The sequence below is a fragment of the Bos grunniens genome, chromosome 7 (genome assembly GCF_055505025.1).
Source record: "Bos grunniens cultivar Pamir isolate PY7600 chromosome 7, Bosgru_T2T1.0, whole genome shotgun sequence".
Classification (NCBI taxonomy): domain Eukaryota; kingdom Metazoa; phylum Chordata; class Mammalia; order Artiodactyla; family Bovidae; genus Bos; species Bos grunniens.
In genome coordinates, this window is record NC_141171.1 from 17,761,064 (window position 1) to 17,783,691 (window position 22,628).

Here is a 22,628-nt window from a genome sequence, read left to right on the forward strand (position 1 = left end):
TGGCCCTCTTCACTATTCCTTGAACAGTCAGGCAAGATGAGCCCTAGGACCTTTGCACCAGATTACTCTCTTCCTAGAAGACTATTCATCCCCCCAATTAATTGGGTGCCTCCCTTCCTTGTCGCTTTTGGACCTTTGATGAAATGTCATTTCTCAGGGTGACCTTCCCAACCACTAGATTTAAACTTGTAGAGAATACCCTGGTGGTCCAATGGTTAGGACTTGGCGCTTTCACGCCCTGGGTCCCGATTCGATCCCTAGTCGGGGAAATAAGACCCCACAAGCCAAGAAGCATGGCCAAAAAATAAAATAAAATTGTAACATACACGTATTTCACTTTGCAATTTTTAAAAAAACGTATTTATTTATTTTTGGTTGCACTGGGTCTCTGTTGCTGATGGTGGGCTTTCTCTAGTTGTGGCAAGAGAGGGCTAGACTCCAGTTGCAGTGTGCAGGCTTCCCATCGCAGTAGCTTCTCTTGTTGCACAGCACAGGCTCTAGCGCTCAAGGGCTTCAGTAGTCGCAACTTTCAGGCTTAGTTGCACTGAAGCATACAGGATCTTCCTGGACCTGGGATCAAACTTGTGTCCCCTGCATTGGCAGGCAGATTCTTAACCACTGGACCACCAGGGAAGTCCTCACTTATTTATTTTGTGACTGTCTGTCTGTATTGCCCCACACAAGCCCCCCCCCCAACACTCTAGGACATCAGCACCACGAAGGCAGGATTCTCTGTGTATTTAGTTCACTGCTGTGGCCTCAACAGCTAGTTCAAGGCCCAGCACACAGTCAGTGCTCAAAAAAAAGTTGATGAAGGAATGGATCTCCATTTGACAGATGGGACAACTGAGGCTCAGAAAGGAGATAGCCCCTTCCCAAGCCCACACAGGTAGAAGTGGGGAGCCAGATACCAGCTCTGCAGGTCCAGAGGCAGCGCTCCTCGCCCAAGCTCTTCAAACTACACCAGGCTGCCTCGCGTTTCAGGGTACCGCACTGCAGGTGGAACTACCTGGAAACCAGGGTGCAAAGGCACCTGGGAAATGTAGTTCCCTTTGATACAGAGCAAAGCAAAGTGCAGGTAGGATCTGAGAGCAAGCAGGCTAATAACCCTCATAGAGCCTGAGCAAGTGACTGACTTTCTGAGCTCAGTGTGTTATCTCAGCTCCAATCCTTTGGCCACCTGATGCGAAGAGCCGATTCACTGGAAAAGACCCTGCTGCTGGGAAAGACCACTGAGCAGTTTGAGGGGCTCAGCATGTGACAGGAACCACATGTACCACTCTGCAGCCTGGCAGCCTTTGTGGGATGAGTCCAGACAGGACCTACAACAGAACAGATGGCCCCATCTGGCCTGAGGGAGGAAGTTCTCTGCTGACCTCAGGAAGATCAGCTGAGCCTTAAGCCTCGCCCCACCCCCCCACCCAGTCATGTGACATCTCAAAAGGGGAAAGAGGGTATGACTCATCAGCTCTCTGGGCTGGAGTAGGGCCAGGTGAAGAAAGGGGCTCCCTCCGACAGCAGGAGTGACTGAGGTTAGACCACTAGAAGGACTTCCTGGTAGCCGGAAGTGTGGGCGAAGGTAGCAAAGGACAGGAGGCCCTTTGACTAAATGCAGAAGTGGCCTGGGAGACTTTTTTCCTCCCTGCTGGGGAAGAGGGGGGGCAACCCTCAGTTCCCCTCCTCCCTCCACCCGAACCTCAGAGCTGGGCTGGCATCTCGCCCATATGCAAATCAGCACCCAGACACTTCCCCCTTGCTTGCAGGTCCCCCACCATCACAGCCCTGCCCCAGGCAAAGAAAGGGCTGGAAAGGTCGGCCAGTTCATCACCCTCTTTCGGGTAACTGGTGTGCAGCGATAGAGGTCCCTTGGGGTGCTGGAGTTGGGGGCGACGGGATGTAGGGGACATGAAGCAGGAGAGTCAGAAGCCAAAGCCGAGCCCACAAACAAGCAGAAACCAGCTCCCCCACCCCCACCCCAGCCCCAGGGAGCCGACCGGAAACAGGAAATGCCTGTTACCAGGGCTTGCTCGGGGGAGACCGAGAAAGGGCGGCCCCGCCGCATTCAGCCCGTGCAGCCCCTTAATCTTGAGCTCGCAAGACTTCTTCCTGCAGACCAGAGAGGGTGGGCGTGCTGTACATCCTTTTCGAAGCCTGCAAGCAGAGGTGCTGAGTATAAACGCCTCTTCCTGGCATTCAAAACCCTCCCTGCTCCAGCCCATCTCTCTCCCCATCCCCTCCCCTCCCACTCTAGCACGCACTCAACAATCTCACTACCAGTACAGGGGATCAGACAGACAGGGTTTGACTCTCAGCCAAGCCAACTGCAACCTGAAGGACCTTGAATGGGTCACTGCACCTCCCCGGTTCCTCTGTTTCCTCATCCTCACCATGGAAATAAAAATACCAGTCGAATTTCCACTCTATCCCCTACCCAACAGTCAGGGCCACACTTTCATTCAGCAAGCATGTGTTGAATGCCTGCTGTATGCCAAATCCTGGGACTGGGCGGTGGCTAAGACAGAACCTTGTCCCTACAGAGCTTACAGTCTAGTAGCGAGACAGACACCAAGCAGTTGTCATTGTTTAGCCACTCAGTCTTGACCGATTCTTTGCGACCCTGTGGACTGTAACCCGCCAGGCTCCTCTGCCCATGGGATTTCCCAGGCAAGAATACTGGAGTGGATTGCCACTCCCTTCTCCAGGGTCTCTTCCCCGACTCAGGAATCGAATCCACATCTCCTATGGCTCCCACGTTGGCAGGCAGATTCTTTAGCGCTGCGCCACGTGGGAAACCCCACTACTTGTGTAAAAAGTATTATAAACCTATTACAGTACAGCACTATGTAACAAATTGTGTTAGTTTTGGGTACCTGGTCTAACTTTGTTGGCCTTATGAAAAAGTTAGACTTACAGAGAATGGGGACTTCCATTCGTATGTAGGGGACTTACTGTAAACATTATTTTAGAGTGTGAGGTGGGGGAAAAGTGTTCCAGGCAAAGGGAATAGCATGAAAGGGGTCTCTGATCATTTAGCCACTCATTCACTGATTAGGGAGATATTTATTGAGCAACTATTATGTTCCAAACACTGGTTTAAATGCCAGGGATACAGTTGTGAAAAAAAAGATTTACATCCCTGCCTCCATGAGGCTGACATTCTGGCAGGAGACAGACAACAAATGTGTTACATGAGTGTGTATATAGCTTGTGTGTGTGTGTGTGCGTGCGCCCTCAGTCATGTCCTACTCTTTGCAACCCCATGAACTGTAGTCTGCCAGGCTCCTCTGTCCATGGGGATTCTCCAGGCAAGAATACTAGAATGGGTTGCCACTCCCTTCTCCAGGGGATTGTCCCGACCCAGGGATCGAACCCATGTCTCTTGTGTTTCCAGCATTGGCAGGTGGATTCTTTACCACTGCACGACCTGGGGAATTCATATAGCTTATTGCTGCTGCTGCTAAGTCGCTTCAGTCGTGTCCAACTCTGTGCGACCCCATAGACAGAAGCCCACCAGGCTCCCCCATCCCTGGGATTCTCCAGGCAAGAACACTGGAGTGGGTTGCCATTTCCTTCTCCAATGCATGAAAGTGAAAAGTGAAAGTGAAGTCACTCAGTTGGGTCCGACTCTTCACGACCCCATGGACTGTAGCCCACCAGGCTCCTCCATCCATGGGATTTTCCAGGCAAGAGTACTGGAGTGGGGTGCCATGCTTATTAGGAGGTGGTAAATATTAAGTGAGAAAAGTAAGTAGGATAACTGGATGGGGCATGCCAGGAAGGGGTGCCATTCTAAATGAAGGGGCCAGAGAAGGCTCACTGAGAGAGTGACATTTGAATAAAGACTTGTAGGAGGACTTCCCTGGTGGTCCAGTGTTTAAGAATGCACTTGCCAATGTAGGGGACATGGGTTTGATCCCCGGTCCGGGAGAATCCCACATGCCTCGGGGCAACCACAACTACTGAGCCTGCGTGCCTAGAGCCCGAACTCTGCAACACGAGAAGCCACCGCAGTGAGAAACCCGCGCACCACAAAGAAGAGTAGCCCCTGCCTGCTGCAACTAGAGAACGCCAGCACACAGCAACAAAGACCCAGAGCGGCCGAAAAAGAAGAAGTATTTAAATTAAAAAAGAGAGAGAGACTTGAAGGAGGGAATAATCTGGTTAGGTGTCTGGAAGAAAACCCTTCCAGATAGAGGGAACAGCTAGTGCAAAGACCCTAAGACTGGACCCTGCCTGGTGCTTTGAAGGAAGAGCTTGGAGACCAGAGTGACTGGAGCAGAGTGAGAAAGGGGGAGTGGGAGGGAGTGAGCCACGGGTGGTATCCGATGCTGATTTACCAAAACTGGGGCCATGTGAGGGAAACGGGGCAAGTGTTGCCATGGGAGCATCCCACCATCCTGCCGTTATCTCCCAGAGTCCCTGTGAGGGAAGCACAAATTATTTTTTTTTAACATTTTTAAAAAGATTGTTTTGATATAGACCATTTTTAAGTCTTTATTGAATCTGTTACAACACTGCTTCAGTTTTATGTCTTGATTTCTCAGCCATGAGGCATGTGGGATCTTAGTTCTCTGACCAGGGATCAAACCCCCACCGCCTGCATTAGAAGGTGAAGCCTTAACCACTGGCCCACCAGGGAAGTCCCAAGTACAAATGACTGATGTCTTTTGAAGCATTTTCTCCAACTCTCCCCTGGTCCCCTGCTCAATCACAGCTAAGATTGACGGCAACAGCCCCACCTCTCTTGGGATGCTCAGATGCTGCAAACATCTGGGGGTCACTCTGGATCCCCCAAGCAAATAACCACAAGACAGCCACCCCCAGGGAGAAGTTCTGGAAACTCCATCCTTTGAGGAGTCATGAAAGCACTGTGGGTGTTCTTCCTCGGTGAGAGGGAACTTGGAGGAAGCTGAAGATGTAATCACAGAGGCAGATCTCTGATGGGTTATCTGAAGGAAGACATTAGCTGGAGACATGTGATAAGGAGAGTCCTAAGAAACAAGATCTGGGTTTGATCTAAGAGTGAACAAGAGTCCAAAAGCAGTAGAGCCATTATAGCTTAGGAGGGCCCTGCCACTGCAAAGAAAATCATTGCTTATCTTTGATTCTCAGGCAAAGAGCAAGAAGAGCAGCTTTCTTTAACTAAGACACTGTTGCTGTTCAGTTGCTAAGTCATGTCTCTTTTGTGACCCCCCCATGGACTGTAGTAAACCAGGCTCCTCTGCCCTCCACTATCTCCCAGAGTTTGCTCAAGTTCATGTCCATTGAGTTGGAGATGTTATCTAACCATCTCATCCTCTGCCACCCCTTTCTCCTTTTGCCTTCAACCTTCCCCAGCATCAGGGTCTTTTCCAGTGAGTCAGCTCTTTGCATCAGGTGGCCAAAGGATTGGAGCTGAGATAACACTCTGAGCACAAAGAGGCAGTCACTTGCTCAGGGTCTATGAGGGTAATTAGCCTGCCTGCTCTCAGATCCTACCTGTCCTTCCTTTGCTTGGCTCTGTGTCAAAGGGAACTGCATTTCCCAGGTGCCTTTGCACCCTTCCTCCCAGCTAGTTCTAGCCAATGGGAGGCCCAGGCAGGAGACCAGAGGGTGGAAGGAAGAGAGAAGCCAGAGTATTTCTCCTTCTCTTGTTCTGCCTCTCCAGCAGCAAATACACCTCCTCCATGGCCTCAGCTCCCTGAAGACAGCTTTAGCCTGAAGGTCTAGCTCCTGTTAAATGGTTCTGACCCCAGGGTCCTGGTCCTACTACCTCCTTCTATTTTTTTCTCCAGTCTATGACTACTCTCTGGCTTACCTTAGTAGTGGGCACCCCTGGTGGCTCAGACAGTAAAAGAAGCTACCTGTAATGCAGGAAACCTGGGTCGGGAAGATCCCCTGGAGAAAGAAACGTCTACCTACTCCAGTATTTTTGCCTGGAGAATCCCATGGAAAGAGGAGCCGGGCGGGCTACAGTCCATGGGGTTGCAAGAGTCGGATACGACTCAGCGAAATTATTAATAACTGTGCTTTCCAAAGATGGCAACAAAAATACCACCATCCAGGATGCTCTTCTGCAGTGTGACTTGTCAAATCCCCCTCTAGAGGTGGAGTTTGTTTCCCCACCCCTTGAAACTAGGCTGGTCTCAGCTACTTGCTTGTCACTGAGAACACAGCCAAGTGGCACCATATGATTCCTAATTAGGTCAGAAGAAACCTTCCAGCTTCTGCCTTGGTTTCTTAAGAAACACTTGCCGTCTCTCCACACTCCTCCGTGAAAGCCCAGTCACCATATTGTGAGGAAACCCAAGTCACATAGAGAGACCACATGCCAGTTTTCCAGGCAAGAGCTCCAGCTGAGCAGAGCTTCAAGTCACCCTAGCCTAGGCACTCCCACAAGAGAGTGAAGAAAGCTTCAGGTGCTTCCAGCCCCCGAATATTCAAGGTTTCTCCTCCCAGAGCTAAAAAACCATCATCACCATGCCCCATCTGAACCCCAGACTCACTAAATCTGTCAGAAGGATAACATAGTTATTGACATACATCACTTAGTTTGGGCTGGTCTGTTTCCCAGTAACAGATAACTGAAACACGGAGGTGCCTAAGTCATAAGTACTTAGAACAACACTTGCAGGTAAGTAGGTGCTCAGTTAGTGAGACCTGTTTCTGTTGTTATTCATTATACTTTCTGAATCTAGTCCCATCCATTTCATTAAAATTATTGTTTTCAAAGTACCCAAACCTGGGGAGTTCCCTGGTAGTCCAGCGGTTAGGATTCTGTGCTCTCACTGCTCGTGGCCTAGGTTCAATCCTTGATCAGGGAACTAAGATCCCACAAGCCACATGGTGCTGCCAAAATAAATCATTAATTAATTCATTTACAACAGGGTTTCAGTTTCCAAGGAAGATGGAAGGTTCTCCGGGAAAGAGGAATTTATGACTACCAGTCATTCATACTTTAGTGAGGATTAACAAACTATCAAAGTGACAAGTGATGGAGATTTACCAAAAAAAAAAAAATTCCAAGTACCAAGACCTGGATGTGGATACACTTTCCTCTTTAGGTCTCTTGACGTTGCATCCTTCTGGCCCCTGACACTACAACCCTATAAGGTAGGTACTATCCTTACCCCCAATTCAAAGGGGGGAAACCAAGTCACAGGTTCAGCAGCTCATCCAAGATTGCAAAGTCAAGACTGGCACCCAGACACCCAGGCAACCAGAGTCCATGGCCCTCAAACAGGGTTTCTAGGTCTTTGCAAAACTGATACTTGGGCAGCTATCTTGGGCATTCTTGCTATTGATCAGTTGCTAAGTTGCGTCTGATTCTTTGTGACCCCACGGATTGCAGCACACCAGGCTTTCCTGTCCTTCACTATCTCCCGGAGTTTCCTCAAATTCATGTCCATTGAGTCAGTGATGCTATCTAACCATCTCATCCTCTGCCACTCCCTTCTCCTTTTGCCCTCAATCTTTTCCAACATCATTGTCTTTCCCAATGAGGCTGCTCTTCGCATCAGGTGGCCAAACTTTTAGAGCTTCAGCTTCAGTATCAGTCCTTCCAATGACTATTCAGGGTTGATTTCCTTTAGGATTGACTGATTTGATCTCCTTGCAATCCAAGGGCCTCTCAAGAGTCTTCTCCAGCACCACAATTCAAGAGCCTCAATTCTTCAGCACTCAGCCTTCTTCATGGTCCAGCTCTCACGTCCATATATGACCACTAGAAAAACCATAGTTTTGACTATACAGACCTTTACCTTGGGCACAAGAGGACAAATAGCTACACCTCTGTTCTCTACCCACTCAACACAGAAAAACACCACCCCCTCCAGTAGTGACAGTCCAAAACATCTCCAAGCATTGCCACATGTCCCCTGGTAGGACAGAGCTGCTTCCTCCCTACCCCCAGTTAAGAACAACCACACTGTGACCCAGGTTCAATCCCTAGTCAGGACTGAAAAAAAAAAAAGGAACCACTGCACTAACCAGCATGCTGGGCTGCCTCCCAACTCCAGGGTCAGATGGCCCAATCAGAACTCCTCAAAAGCTATGTCTCCCCCAGCCTTCCCATCTCAGCAAATGATACCCCATTTGTGTGGGTCCCTAAGATACAACCTTTGCCTGACATCGTCTGGCCTCCTCCTTTCATTTATTTCCAGCCCTCTTCCATCCAATCTGTCAGCAAGTCTGATCAGCCCAACCCCCCCAAAAATGGGAGGCAGATGCATTGTCCCCAGCTCCTTGTCCAAGCCCCCATCACTGCTCCATGGAACCCCTCCATCAACTTCCTCCTCCCAGGTCCTTGCTGCCACCTCTTTTGCCTTTAGAGTCCAGTCACCATAGAGCAGCTTGCTTCTGCTAAGTCAGTTCAGTCGTGTCCGACTCTGTGCGACCCCATAGACAGCAGCCCACCAGGCTTCCCCGTCCCTGGGATTCTCCAGGCAAGAACACTGGAGTTGGTTGCCATTAGAGCAGCTTAAAACCCTCCAAAGATTTCCAATCCCATTTAAATTCCATACACAGTCCCAAAGCATTTTGCAGTGAAGTGCCTTCCTCCCAAACATCATTTTCCTCCACTCCCCCTTCACTGGCTCACCTTCTTCAGCCAGCAGGTTCTTCATTCTCATCTGCCTGCCACAGGGCCATTGCACAGGCTTTCTCGTCCCTGCCCCCGTGCTTCCTAGAGCTGGCTCCTCATTCTTCAGCTCTCTGCTTTCCTTGACCACCCCGCTCTGTTTGCTCTTCAGCATCCTGAACCTTGATTAATTCCATCTGCAACACTGACTACTGTGTTTTATTGATTTGCAGGGCGTTGAAAGAAAGTCCCCAGATACATCCACATCGGGCCCTTGGCACCAGTGAATGTGATGTTATTTGGAAAAGAGGGCCCAGGATGGAGGGTAGTCTTTCCTGGTTGCTCAGTGGTAAAGAATCAGCCTGCCAGTGCAGGACACACAAATTCGAGCCCTGACCTGGCAAGATCCTACATGCCATAGAGCAATTAAGCCTGTGCCCCACAACTACTTAAGCCTGTGCTCTAGAGCCTGGAAGCTGCAACTACTGAGCCCACATGCTGCAACTGCTGAAGCCCATGACCCTAGAGCCCAGGCTCCACAACAAGAGAAGCCATTGCAATGAGGAGACTGTTTACCACAACGAGAGAGCAGCCTCTGCTAGCCACAACTAGAGAAAAGCCCACGCAGCAACAAAGACCCAGCATAGCCAAAAAAAAAAAGACCCTGTGCTTCCAATGCAGAGGGTGTGGATTCGATTTTTCTAAAAATGACTTTGCAAAACATCATAAAGGATATCAAGGTGAGGAGATTATTCCAGATTATGAGATGCACAGACAGACAGACATAAAGGACACAGTCACGTGAAGATGGAGGCAGAGGCTGGAATAACACTGCCGCAAGCCAAGGAATGCCTAGAGCCAGTTGAAGCTGGAAGATGCAAATAAGGGATTCTGCCTTATAGCCTGGAGTTGGAGCAAGATGCTGCTGACGCCTTGCTTTCCAACCACTGCCCTCCAGAACTCTGAGACAATATAGCTGTTGTTTCAAGCCACCCAGTTTTTGCAACTTTGTTACAGCGGCCACAGAAAACAGAACACAGGCAGCCTTCTCTGCCATGAGGCCACGAACTCAGGAGAGCAGAGAGGAAATCTGTGGTGTTTCTTCCCATCACCCCAGTCATCAGCACAGTGCTGGCTGCCGGATAATAAAATAAAGGAATATCTAACTTGAAGAAGCTCTCAATCTCATCTTTACCCCAGCCAGTAATTAATTGTTCATTTCTCTTTAGATTCTGTACCACCCACCTCCCCCTACTCACCTCCCTCCCCCACCCACCTTCCGGACACAAGAAGCTCACTCCCTCCAAAACAGTGGTTCTCCCAGGGGCAATTCTGCCCACCAGGGTATATTTCGCAATGCCCAGGGACATTTTGTTGATCCCACCCTAGGGGGGAAGAGTGGGTGAAGGTCAGGGATGCTACCCAACTTCCTACAATGCATAGGCAGCTCCCAGGACAGAGAATGAAATGCCAATTTCAGCACTACTGATACTGAGAAACTCCGGACTCAGTTTAGCACTTGATACCAAGATAAACATCGATGGATCAACTGCCTCTTGACTTCTCCCTGCTTTTCTGGTAACCATCCCTCTATTTCCCCGGGATGAAACAGCCCTTCCCCCAGTCTAGTTCCTTTGGGTAGAGTTGACTCCCTCACCAATGCCAGGAATGGGCGTGTGATCTGGCCTGATCAATCAGACCAGGCATTCTCCCAGCAATGGGTTCAGGATTGGACATGTCACCCCCTCCCCCAAATGATCATGTCCAATGAAAGAGAGAGCTGGGGTTTAGGAGCCATTAAATCGACCCTCTCATTTTCCACTGGACACAGAATTGTGGGAATAAAAATTTGGAGTATCTGGACACTCATATCTACCTCCATGAGGGCAAAGAATGACTAAGATGGAGGAAAACACTTAAAAGAAAACAGAGTTAAGAGATGGAGGGCAATGGGTAGAGAGAGGAGGGTTTCTGAGACATTGTCAAGACCCTGGATCCAGCTGGACATATAGGCCTTCTCTCCCAAGCTTTTCAGTTATGTGAGGTAATAAATATTATTTTTTGACTAAGCCAGTTTCAGTTGGGTTTTCTGTCACAAGATCTAAAACTCTTGCTCGAAACTTCTGCAGATTAAGCTCACAATTTCCTCAAACCTTAAACTTCTCCAACTGAACATCCCTTATTTCTTCAAGAACACAGTTCCCCCAAGGGACCTGACTTTCATGTTCCTCTTAAAGTCCAGGTCTCAGAACACCATCCTTGATATCAGAGGAGGACAGTCCATCTCTGCAATGTAGTCAGATTGTTAGAATGTAATATAGTGAGATTGTTAGAAACCTAAATATGCCCATCCAACATACCCCCGGGTCCTCCCCACTTCCTGGCACCGTTAGTTTTAGTAAGAGAGAAACAGAACTCCTTTTGGCCCCTGAAATATACCCGGACTTCCCACAGTCAGTTGGCATGTCACCTCCTCCAGGAAGCCTATCCTGATTGTTTCTGGGACTTCCCTTCTCTCTGCTCCCACAATGCCCTGGGTGCCACCCACCCATCACTGAGTGTGTTACTCTGTCATAGCTGCCTACTTCCTCATCTGTTTCCATGAGCTGCAATATGGTCTGTGTCTCATTCATTGTGGGACTCTCCATCACCCAGTGAGTGGAACGAACTAGTACAAAGAAATGCCTGTGAGGTGGGTGGCAGCCTCATCACCATTATTATTTTTGTTATCATTGCTATCATCATCGGCTTCATTTGCCCCATTTTACGGACAAGAAAACCAAACGTGAGAAAGCCGAGGCAACTGCTTGAAGTCACATAGCCTGGAACTAGTAAAGCCAGGATGATCTCAGGTAATTCATTCTCAATCACCGGTTACCAACTACCACTACCTAGTCATAAGCACTCAACAAATACCTACTCAATCAGAGATGGATCAGCAAACTCTGTAAAGAGGCAGACAGTAGTTTGGGTTTTTTTTGGCTTTGCAGGTCATAGAGTCTTTGTCGTAGGTCACAGAGAGAGAGCAGTCACAAACAATGTGACAAGTGGGCAAGACTTTGTATCAGTTAAACTCTGCTTACAAAAAGAGGCAGACGGCTGATGGTTTCTAGGGTGCTGACCCCGTATTGAATGACTGAATGAATGAATATCTGATCAATGTTTTATTGAGTGGGGCTTCCCTGGTGGCTCAGAATCCGCCTGAGCAATGGTAAAGAATCCACCTGCCAACGTGGGAGATGAGAATTCAATCCCTGGATCAGGAAGATCCCCTGGAGAAGGAAATGGCAACCCACTCCAGTATTCTTTGCTTGGGAAATCCCAGGGACAGAGAAGCCTGGCAGGTTATATCATCCATGGGGTCATAAATCAGTTGGACATGATTCAGCAACTAAACACCAACAACAATTTTATTAAGCACCTACTATGCGCTGAGTGCTGTCCTAAGAACTAAGGACACAATTGTGAACCAAACAGACAAAAAGCTTTCCCCTGATATTCCAATGGGGGAAGCAGATAATAACCAAATAAGCCAAAAAACTGTGGTAGGTCTGGGGCTTCCCTGGTGGTCCAATGGTTAAGAATCTGCCTTCTAACACAGGGGTCACAAGTGTGATCCCTCATCCAGGAAGATCCTACATGCCGCAGGGCAACTAATTCACTGCCCCACAACTACTGAGCCCACGGTGCCCTGGGTTAGCCAGGGCACCACAACGCATGCCACAACTAAGACTCGATACAGCCAAATAAGTAAATAATTTTTTTAAGTTAAAAAAAAAAATCAGTGGTAAGTCAGCAAGTGCTAAGTACTACTTTGTTGTTGTTTAGTCACTAAGTCATGTCCACCTCTTTTGTAACCGCAAGGACCATAACCCGCCAGGCTCTTCTGTCCATAGGATTTTCCAGGCGAGAATACTGGAGTGGGTTGCCATTTCCTCCCCCAGGGGATTTTCCCAACCCAGGGATCGAGCTTGCATCTCCTGCATTGGCAGGCAGATTCTTCTCCCACTGAGCCACTTGGGAAGACCCACTAAGTATTACAGAGGAAAAGTTAGAAAGGGAAGAGAATGGAAGGTGTTGTGGTGGGGTGGGGGTGGGGGTGGGGGCAGACAGGGCAGGGGATGCAATTTCATATAAAGAAAGCAGCAGAAATCTCTCTGATAAGAAAACTTCAGGAGATAAGAGAACAATCAGGGTATGTATCTAAGGGGAAGAGTGATTTGTGAAGAAAGACAGCAAGTGCAAAGGCCCTGGGGCTGAATTGTACCTGGTGGGTTCTAAGAACAGTGAGGGGGCCCATGTGGCTGCAGTAGGGTAAGGGAGGAGATGAGAGCTGAGAGGCAGGCAGACACCAAATGCCGAGGCTATTATGGATCATGCTGAAGATTTTGCCTCTTGCTCCAAGGGGATCCATGCATGGGAGGGCTGAGAGCAAGGGAAGGGCTAGGGGTTTCCAGCATCCTCCCTGAAGTCCTGAAGGGTGATGTTTCCCGGTACTGGGCCCAGAGAGGAAGTCAGTGAACAGAATAGAATGGAATGGGAAAGAAGGCACGGCACCAAATATTGACTCTCTCAAGCTTCCATCCCCATCAGCCCTAATGGGCGTGTTTAAATGAGGTCTTCCACCCAACCCAAGCCAACCCACTGGGCTGAGATTTCCTTGTACCCAGGCCCCACTCTGTCCCCAGATGAATCCTTCCCCATGGCTCTGGTCCATGTCCTCCTCCTTCCTCATCTCACAGAGGTTTCCTCAAAGCCAGCCCCCTCCAAAGCTACATCACTGAAGTCAGCTAGGCATTACCTAGGGGTCCTCTTGTCACTGCCTTCTCCATATGCACCCAACCCACTTCCTTGTCCTTCCTGGCACAGAGCTAAACTACATTCCTGGCCTGTCTTGCAGTTGGATGGGACCACATAACCAAGTTCTGGCCAGCAGAATAAGGATGGAGGTGATGGTGCCACTTCTGGGTCTGGTCCATGCAAACCCCCCAGGGTTTCCCTCCTCATCACTCCCTCCTTTGCCTTCTGACTCCAAGGGCTTCAGGGAGGGTGGGGCCATGAGGCAGAAGGAGCCCAGGTCCTGTAGGGACTTTGTAAAAAATGGCTGGGCTTTCCTGGTACCTCAGTGCTAAAGAATCCACCTGCCAATACAGAAGACATGGGTTCGATCTCCAGTCCAAGAAGATCCCATATGCCTTGAAGCAGCTAAGTTGGTACACCACAATTACTGAGCCTGTGTTCTAGAGCCTGAGAACCACAACTACTGAGCGTGCGAGCCCCAGAGCTTGAGTTCTGCGGCAACAGAGGCCACAGCAATGAGGAGCCCTCGCGCCACAAGAGAGTGGCCCCTGCTCACCGAAACTAGAGAAAAAGCCCGCGCAGAAACTGAGACCCAGTACAGCCTAAAAATAAATAAAGAAATAAAAGAAATATATACATATATATAAAGAAGGAATATTTTCTTAATCCCCCAGTTGACCCAAACCAGATTGTGATATAAGCCAGAAGGAAATTCTTTAAATTCACTGAAGAAATACAGTTCACTACAGCAACTAACATTTTGCATCCTGACCTATACCACATCCTACAGGCAAGCTCAGACCCACTGAAATCAAATTAGCAAAAAGAATGACTCCCATTAATTTACATGCTATCAATCATATGTCAATCACTGTGATAAAAATTTAGCCTACATTATCATGCTGAACCTTCACACAACCCTGAGATATCAATGCTGTCCACACCCTCATTTTGTAGATATGGCTCAGATAGATTAAGTGATTTTTTTCTCCAAGATCACAAGGCTACTAAGTACCTGACTTGAAATTCCGAACAGCTCAATATATAAAGAGTTCCTAAAAATCAATTTTAAAAAAGGGGGCAATAGTACTAGAAGGGAAAAACATGGGCAAATGATATGAACAAATACTCATTTGCAGAAAGAAAATAAAAATAACTCTTATAAGAAAAGATGCTCAGTCTCAGACTAAGAGAAATGTAAACTGAGTCATAATGAGCTTCATTTATCACCCAAGTTGGCAAGACTCCAAAAGCTTAACAACTGTTGGCAAGGCAATGAAGAAACCAGCATTCTCGCTGTTAGAGGTAATGTAATTGGAACAATGCATATGGGAACAATCCCATACAGAGAACAATTTGGCAAGATCTACCAAAAACACAGACTCACCTGTTTTGAGCCAAGAAACCCTTCTGAGAATTGATCCCATGGATATACTTGCTCATGTATCTGGCTGCAATAACAGCATTTATATATAACTAGATACTTTTCTATGTTCTTTATAGTAACTCATTTATCCTTCACAACAATACTTTCACATAAGGACTTATTATCTCCATTTTAGAGATGAGGAAACAGAAGCACAGAGAGGTTAAGTAACATGCCCAAGGTCACACAGTAGAGCTGAAAAACAGTTCATGGACAAGGTTACTGATCACAGAAAGTGTGTCAGAACAAAAGCCTGGTTCAATACAAGTGCCCAGCAATAGGAGTGATGGTGAAATAAACCATTGCCCAGCTGGGCCATGGAATTGAGTTTAGAGTAAGTTAACAGTAAAGATTCTAAGAGAGAGAGTAGGGGTTCTGAGGGACTTCCCTGGTGGTCCAGTGGTTAAGAGTCCATGCAGGGGGCATGGATTCAGTCCCTGATTGGGGAAGTTCCACATGCCAACACAGGGCAGCCAAAAAGAAAAGGAAAAAAAAAGAGTAAGGATCCTAGGGCCAGGCTGCCTAGGTTCAAATCTGTGACTTTGTCACTTTCAAGCTGGTTACCCTGGGGCTAGGGACTTAACTTCTGTGTCTCAGTTTTCCCAGATGCAGCGTGCAGATTAAGTCACTGTGTAAAAAGTGTTTAAACCAACGATCAGCTCACTTTTTCTACAAACATCTAGATAATAAACGTCTTCAGCACCATAGGCCAGATACTGTCTTCGTCAGTTACTCAAATTTAGAATTGTAACTGGAAATTGGCCATAGATAATATGTAAACAAATGGGCATGGGTGTGTGCTAATAAAACTTTATTTATACAACATGCTGTGGTCCAGATTCAGCCCTCTTGTTGTAGTTTGCCAGCCCCTAGTTTGGAAGAATGCCTGGCATGTGGTTAGCCCAATAGAAGTAGTTTGTTTAGTAAATGGACAATCTAGAATATCCTGCAGTCAATTTTTTATACATGATCTTAGCCAAAAGGCCGAGAAATAATGCTGCAGTCATTTTTTTTTTAAAGAATGGGAACACTGTATGAACTGATTTGGAAAGACAACCAAGGTAATGATTAAAGTAATGAAAGCAGGGTATAAAGATAGTATGTTCTGTCTTTCACAGAAAGAAAGGAGTGTAGTTAATAAGAACCTAAATTTCTATGTGCATAAGAAAATTCTGTAAGGATATATAGTCAGCTTAAAAAAAGTAGTCACTTATGGGGGAAAGCAGGAACTGGGTATCTGAGGAAGATGGCCAAAGGTTATATTTTTCTCTGCACACCTTTTACGTGTTTTGAACTTTGAACGATACACACATATTATTTAACTAAAGAATCAAATATTTTAAAGATTCTATCAGGCTCTCTGTCCCCCAGCACAGGGTTTCTCAAAGTCAGCCATGTTGACAATGGGTGCATGCGTGTTCAGGCTTGTCCGACTCTTTGAGACCCCGTGGGCTGTAGCCTGCCAGGCTCCCACGTCCATGGAGTTTTCCAGGCAAGAATTCTGGAGTAGGTTGCCATTTCCTCCTCCAGGGGATCTTCCCAACCCAGGGATGGAACCCACATCTCCTGTACTGGCAGGCGGATTCTTTACCACTGCTGCTGCTGTTGCTGCTGCTGCTAAGTCGCTTCAGTCGTGTCCGACTCTGTGCGACCCCAGGACGGCAGCCCACCAGGCTCCCCCGTCCCTGGGATTCTCCAGGCAAGAACACTGGAGTGGGTTGCCATTTCCTTCTCCAATGCAGGAAATTGAAAAGTGAAAGTGAAGTCGCTCAGCCGTGTCCGCCTCCTAGCGACCCCATGGACTGTAGCCCACCAGGCCCCTCTGTCCATGGGATTTTCCAGGCAAGAGTACTGGAGTGGGTTGCCATTGCCTTCTCCGTTTACCACTGCACCACCTAGGAATCCCACTGTTGACACTGGGGCTGGATAATTCTCTGTTGTATGTGAAATTGTCAGACGTTGCGCAGCATCCACAGTCTCTATCCACTGGATAACAGTAGCAGAAGTGACAACCCAGACTGACACTGCCGAAGGTCCCCTGCTGGGGGAGCAAAACCACCCCAGTTGAGAACCACTGCCCTAACCCAAACTCCTACAAGCTATGCTATGTTACCAACCCTCCCATTTTCCCTCATCTTTCCTAAGACGACTTTTTAGCGAGAGTTTATCGCAGATTTGATCCCTGGGTCGGGAAGACCCCCTGAAGGAGGGCATGGCAACCCACTCCAGTATTCTTTCCTGGAGAATCCCATGGACAGAGGAGCCTGGCGGGTTACAGTCCATGGGGTCACAAAGAGTCGGACCCAACTGAAGCGACTGAGCACAGCACAGCACATCAGGTGTCGACACTATGCCGAGCGGTATTGAAATGTTAAAACAGTCCTCCCCTCAAAGGTGCCATTTTTAGCCACAGTTCACAGATGGGGAAACTGAGGTTCAGAGAGGTGAAACCAGGAAGTGGTGCAGCCGGGATCTGAGCCCAGATCTGGCGCCTCCGAGCCGCCACCACCACCACCACCTCCAGCATAAGCCCACCCCTCCTGTTCTAACCCTCCCACCCTCTCCCTTCCCTGCCTCTACTGATGGTGCCAGGGTTTATTGGCTGGGGATGAAAGCACAGAGAGGTTAAGCAACATGCCTAAGGTCACAGAGCGGAGGAACTGAAAACAAGATTCATCATCTTGGCTCCAGTGACCACCCCCATTCCCAGTATAATAAGCTCCCCAGTCCTGGTGGGATCTTTCCCACAATGACGGTCACATTCATCTCTTCCTCTCCACTTCCTCAGCTTTAAAGTTTCACATCTGCCACCCAGAATTTGGGCTCCCAGAGACAGCAAAGAGTGTCCGGTCACCCCTGTGGCCATCTGTAATGACTTCGTCCTCTCTCTGGGTCTCAGACCTCAGAGAGACCATCCAGCGCGGAGACCCACTTCAATCTGACCTCACCCATGAACTATGCCCACACAGCCAGCTCATGCACTGCCCCGCAGCACGACTATGTGGCCACTGACCTGCTCCTACCTTGGGGCCTTTGCCAGGAGCTCTGTTTCCTTAGATTCACCCAGCTCTTCCCTCACTTTGCCCAGGTCTCTACTCAAACGTCACCTCTTCAGGGAAGCCTCCCAGACCTCATATGCGAAAGTGCAGCCTCACACTCCTAAGCCCCCCTTTTTCCAGACCACCCACCACTCCGGACAACATATATGTTGCCTTATTTGCCCACTGTCAGTGTCTCCCATTAGAACATCAGCTTTTTGACAACAGGGTGTTTTTTTGGAGGGGCGGGGAGTACTTTACTTATTTATTTTTGATCGTGCTGCACGGCATGTGGGATCTTAGTTCCCTGACCAGGGATCGAACTCATGTCCCCTGCAGTAGAAATGTGGAGTTTTAACCACTGGACCACCAGGGAAGTCCCGACAACAGGGGTTTGTGTGCGTCTTTGTCCCACTGTCTCAGCACCATGGATGAATGAATGAACGAATATGCTCTTTCCACTCTACCCAGGAAAGAGTGGAGCCAAAGCAGAGGAGCTCTCAAGAGGAAATGAGAGAAACGGAGAAGCATTCTAATTCCAGACTCCACACCTTTATTTACGGCATTGCGTGTCCCCCACCCCATCCCACCCTCATCAGGAGCCCTCCCTTTTCTCTCTTTGCCCTTCCACACCTCACTGGCAGTTCTTGGCCCTGGCTTAAATCTGTTGACAGACAGGGACTTGCAAACTTAGAGGCTGTTCTTGGGGCACCTCCCTTTGGTTTAAAATGACTACCTTTTAGCTTCCCGTGCATGGCCCCACTGTGAACAGGGCAAAGGATTGTGCTTTGAAAGGAGATAAAATGCACAGGGCAGCAAGGCCCAGAGCTCCCAGATAGGGAGGATCATGGAACACCCTTGCCCAATGCAGGGTCTGACACAGCTAGGCACCAGGATCAGAGCAATAAGAAAACTCCTACTCACTCTTCAAAACCCAGCACAAATGTCCCCTCTTGCATTAAGCCCAACTCCCCCAGGCAATCTTTTGCCTTTGCTCCAGGGCCCTCAGCCCAGAATTTTTGTTTCCCTCTGTCTCAGTCCTGACAACACAGGGCTAGGGAATGTCTGTCTTCCCCAGTCTGGGAACTCCTCGAGGGCCAGACTGAGACCTGGGTCCTCAGCATTGACCAGCACAGAAAATCAGGATTCATTAGTCCCTGCAGCTGCCCTCTTAGAGGTTAATGCCACACCCCACTGCCTTTTATCAGAAACCAGCTATAGGGAAGATGCAGGCAAGGATGGAAGTTCATCCTTAGGTCTAACCACTTTCCCATTAGCAGCTATCGAAGCCACACTGGGTCTCAGGTCAGAGGCCTGACTAATCCTAGGGCTACTTCCTTCTGTGTGCAAACACATGTAGGCATAATTGTGTCCTGTGGCCACAACAGCTGGCTGGAGTGGGAGGATCTCTGGGGTTCCCTCATTCTTTCAGGAAGCCTGCCTGTGCTCAGGGAGGGTGAGCCACCCATCTCTCCCACGCGTGGGCCTGTCACCAGGAAACACCCCCAAGGACCCCTCCCTGATCACTTACTGCTCCTCCCCCCATCTGCACGTGGCATCTCAACCCAGAAAAGAGGCAGTGCCCCAGGCCGCCCTCCCCATCTATCCCCAAAAAGGGGCCCCCACCACCAGCCCACTGCACCTCCAGACAAGGCTTTCATCCTGGGGTGGGACCTGAAGGCTGGATGGCTAGTGTCCCCTCAGACCCCTAGGGCAGGCAGAGTGCCCCCAACCACCACCCATCAGCAGAAATTACTTTTCATCCAGCGCTCAAGAGGCCAGGGGGAACCAGAGAAGGTACAACAGAGAGAGAATCCAGTCCAGTGGCCTCCCCCACCCAACCGCATTCAAATTGGGATTTGAATATATTTCCTGAGCCGGGGAGGTTGAAGTCAAATCCACCACCCCCTGAACCCTGGGGCCCTTGCAGAAATCCCTACAGAGAAAAAGCAGCTATTTCTAGGTTCCCCCAAACCCCAAGAACCCAGTCTCAGGGCTCTTTGGGACTGGGTCCTGCCTCAATGTACCTCTTGGGATGGACAGAGCTAGGAAGACCAGAGTCCCAGACCCACAGTCCCCCCACCCTCCCCATGCTGCCCCAGGCCCCGGCAGGAAGCCAAGGGGAAGATGTGAGGGGAAGGAAGGGGCCCAGGGCCCAGGAGGAGGCGACGCATGTGGGGGAAGGAATAGGAGGAGGCCCTTCCCCCATAGCCAGAATCTTCGTGGGTGGCGGGGTCAAGGAAGTCCAAAATCTCAGGTGCCCTATCGGCCACCCAGGAGATTCCTAGGGCCCCCTGCGGACCCCTAGCATGTCCCTTTTGGGGTCTAAATCTCCAGCGGAGTCAGCCTGAGGTTTTGGACTTGGGTTAACCCCAAGTTTGCCAGTTTTCAGCCTAGACGTGGGAACCCATTCCTGTTAACCTTGAGGGGGCCACCCCTGAATCTTCAGTGTTAGGACCCCCACATATCCCCCATGCCAGGCCCAGAGTTGGGGCCAGCCTCCTCTCTTCACTGCTGGCCCAGAGGTGCAGTGCATCAACCTCCTGGGTACCAGCCTGGGGCGCCTCCCGCCACCCACCCTCCGGCAGGCCTGCCTGTGGCCCGTCTCACCTGGGACATCTGGGGACGCAGGTTGACTTCCCGCAGGTTGATGGCATGGGGCAGCAGGTTGTTGAGCAGCTGGCACAGAAGGACGCCATCCCGGAGGGCCTGCGCCAGCTCGCACACTTGGGCTCCATCCCAGGTCACACGGTGGCTGGGCGGTAGCACCCGGCACTGGATGAGCCAGTGGGTGCACTGGCGCCACAGCTCCATGGCCGCTGCCTTCCCAGGCCGGTCCGCACACCCTCGCGGCCTCCTCCACCCGCCCGACAGCCCGCCTGCGTGCCTGCCTGCCTGCCTCTGCTAGCCAGCTACCACTTCCTCTTTTTTGCCTGTAACTGTCGCCCTGAGAAGGGGTGGAGGAGGAGGAGCCGTGGGGTGGGGGCAGGGGGGGGGAGCACCTGGCCAGACCCAGCCCAGCCCCCTTTCAAGCAGGACCTGGCCTCTCTTTCGCCCACCAGCTAACACCAGGGCATCTGGGCGTGGGGACAGCGTAATTAGGCGGAGTCCCACTGCCTTCCTCTGCATGCAACCCAAGAGCAGGACCACCTCAGGAACACACTCAAAATCCACCCTCTTCTCACCTCTCCCTCCTTCACCTCCTTGCTTGGCCAACCCTGCTCCTTGCTAACCTGGACCAGTCTCCTCCACCTCATCCCCAGGCTCCCGTTCTCACCCACCACAGTCTGTAACCCCCCCATCAGAGGGCGCCTATGAACACCCCAGTCAAGCCACTGAGTCCCACAGCCCGCCTCGTTGGGAGTAAAAGTCCTGCCTGTACACCACAAGGTTCTTCCCTTATCCCTTCCACTCTCTCCTTCATTTGCTCTCTTCCAGTCAAACAGGGCCTCTTCAATGTTCCCCGAACCCACGAGGGCACCCCAAAATCTAGAGTCCTAGGACTCACCCTAGAGTCCTGCCACAGGGCCTTTGCACATGCTGGTCCTCTGCCTTAGCTCCATGGCCAGCTCCCTCATTTTCTGCAAATCTTAGCTCCAGGCCACCTTCTCATGAAGTCTTCCCAAACCTCTCCATTTCAAATCACAGTCTTTATTCCCCACCCCATCATACCCTGTCCCACTCCCCCCTCCCCCACATTAAGCCCTGATTACCAGTATTCTTGCCTGGAGAATTCACAGACAGAGGCTCCTGGTGGGCTACAGTCCATGGATTACAAACAGCTGGACACGATTGAGTGACTTTCACTTTTCACAACACTACTATCCCAGAAACCTGATATTTTATTACGCTTACTTTTTTCATTGTGTATTTGGAAATTTGTGTCTATGTTAAAACCACTATCCCCAGTACCTGGCACATACATATATGTTCCACAAGTATTTGTTGAATCAATGAATAAATAGTTAAAAGCTCTACTGGCTCTATCTTTGACATTTATCCCATAGCTCTGGCCACCATCATCTTATAGACTTCCATAATGTCATTCATTCATTTAGCAAATATTTGCAATCCCAAAGAAAGGCCATGCCGAAGAACGCTCAAACTACCGCACAATTGCATTCATCTCACATGCTAGTAAAGTAATGCTCAAAATTCTCCAAGCCAGCCTTCAACAGTACGTGAAACATGAACTTCCAGATGTTCAAGCTGGATTTAGAAAAGGCAGAGGAACCAGAGATCAAATTACCAACATCCGTTGGATCATTGAAAAAGCAAGAGAGTTCCAGAAAAACATCTACTTTGGTTTTATTGACTACGCCAAAGCCTTTGACTGTGTGGATCACAATAAACTGTGGAAAAATCTTAAAGAGATGGGAATACCCGACCACCTGATCTGCCTCCTGAGAAATCTGCATGTAGGTCAAGAAGCAATAGTTAGAACTGGACATGGAACAACAGACTGGTTCCAAATCAGGAAAGGAGTACATCAAGGCTGTATATTGTCACCCTGCTTATTTAATTTCTATGCAGAGTACATCATGCAAAACGCTGGACTGGATGAAGCACAAGCTGGAATCAAGATTGCCAGGAGAATTATCAATAACCTCAGATATGCAGATGACACCACCCTTTGGCAGAAAGTGAAGAACTAAAGAGCCTCTTGATGAAAGTGAAAGAGGAGACTGAAAAAGTTGGCTTAAAGCTCAACATTCAGAAAACTAAGAGCATGGCATCCGGTCCCATCACTTCATGGCAAATAGATACAGAAACATGAGAACAATGAGAGATTTTATTTTGGGGGGCT

At 49.3% G+C, this 22,628-nt stretch overlaps 1 protein-coding gene across 1 annotated transcript in view; it reads right to left on the reverse strand.

The window, feature by feature from the left end:
- VAV1 (vav guanine nucleotide exchange factor 1) overlaps positions 1-20,724 on the reverse strand; it is a 63,827-nt gene extending 43,103 nt beyond the window's left edge. The window contains exon 1 of the mRNA XM_086409759.1: positions 20,432-20,724. Coding sequence (XP_086265885.1) covers positions 20,432-20,635 — 204 coding nt within the window. The 5' untranslated portion in view covers positions 20,636-20,724. The remainder of the gene's footprint in view (positions 1-20,431) is intronic.
- Positions 20,725-22,628: the final 1,904 nt, after the last annotated feature.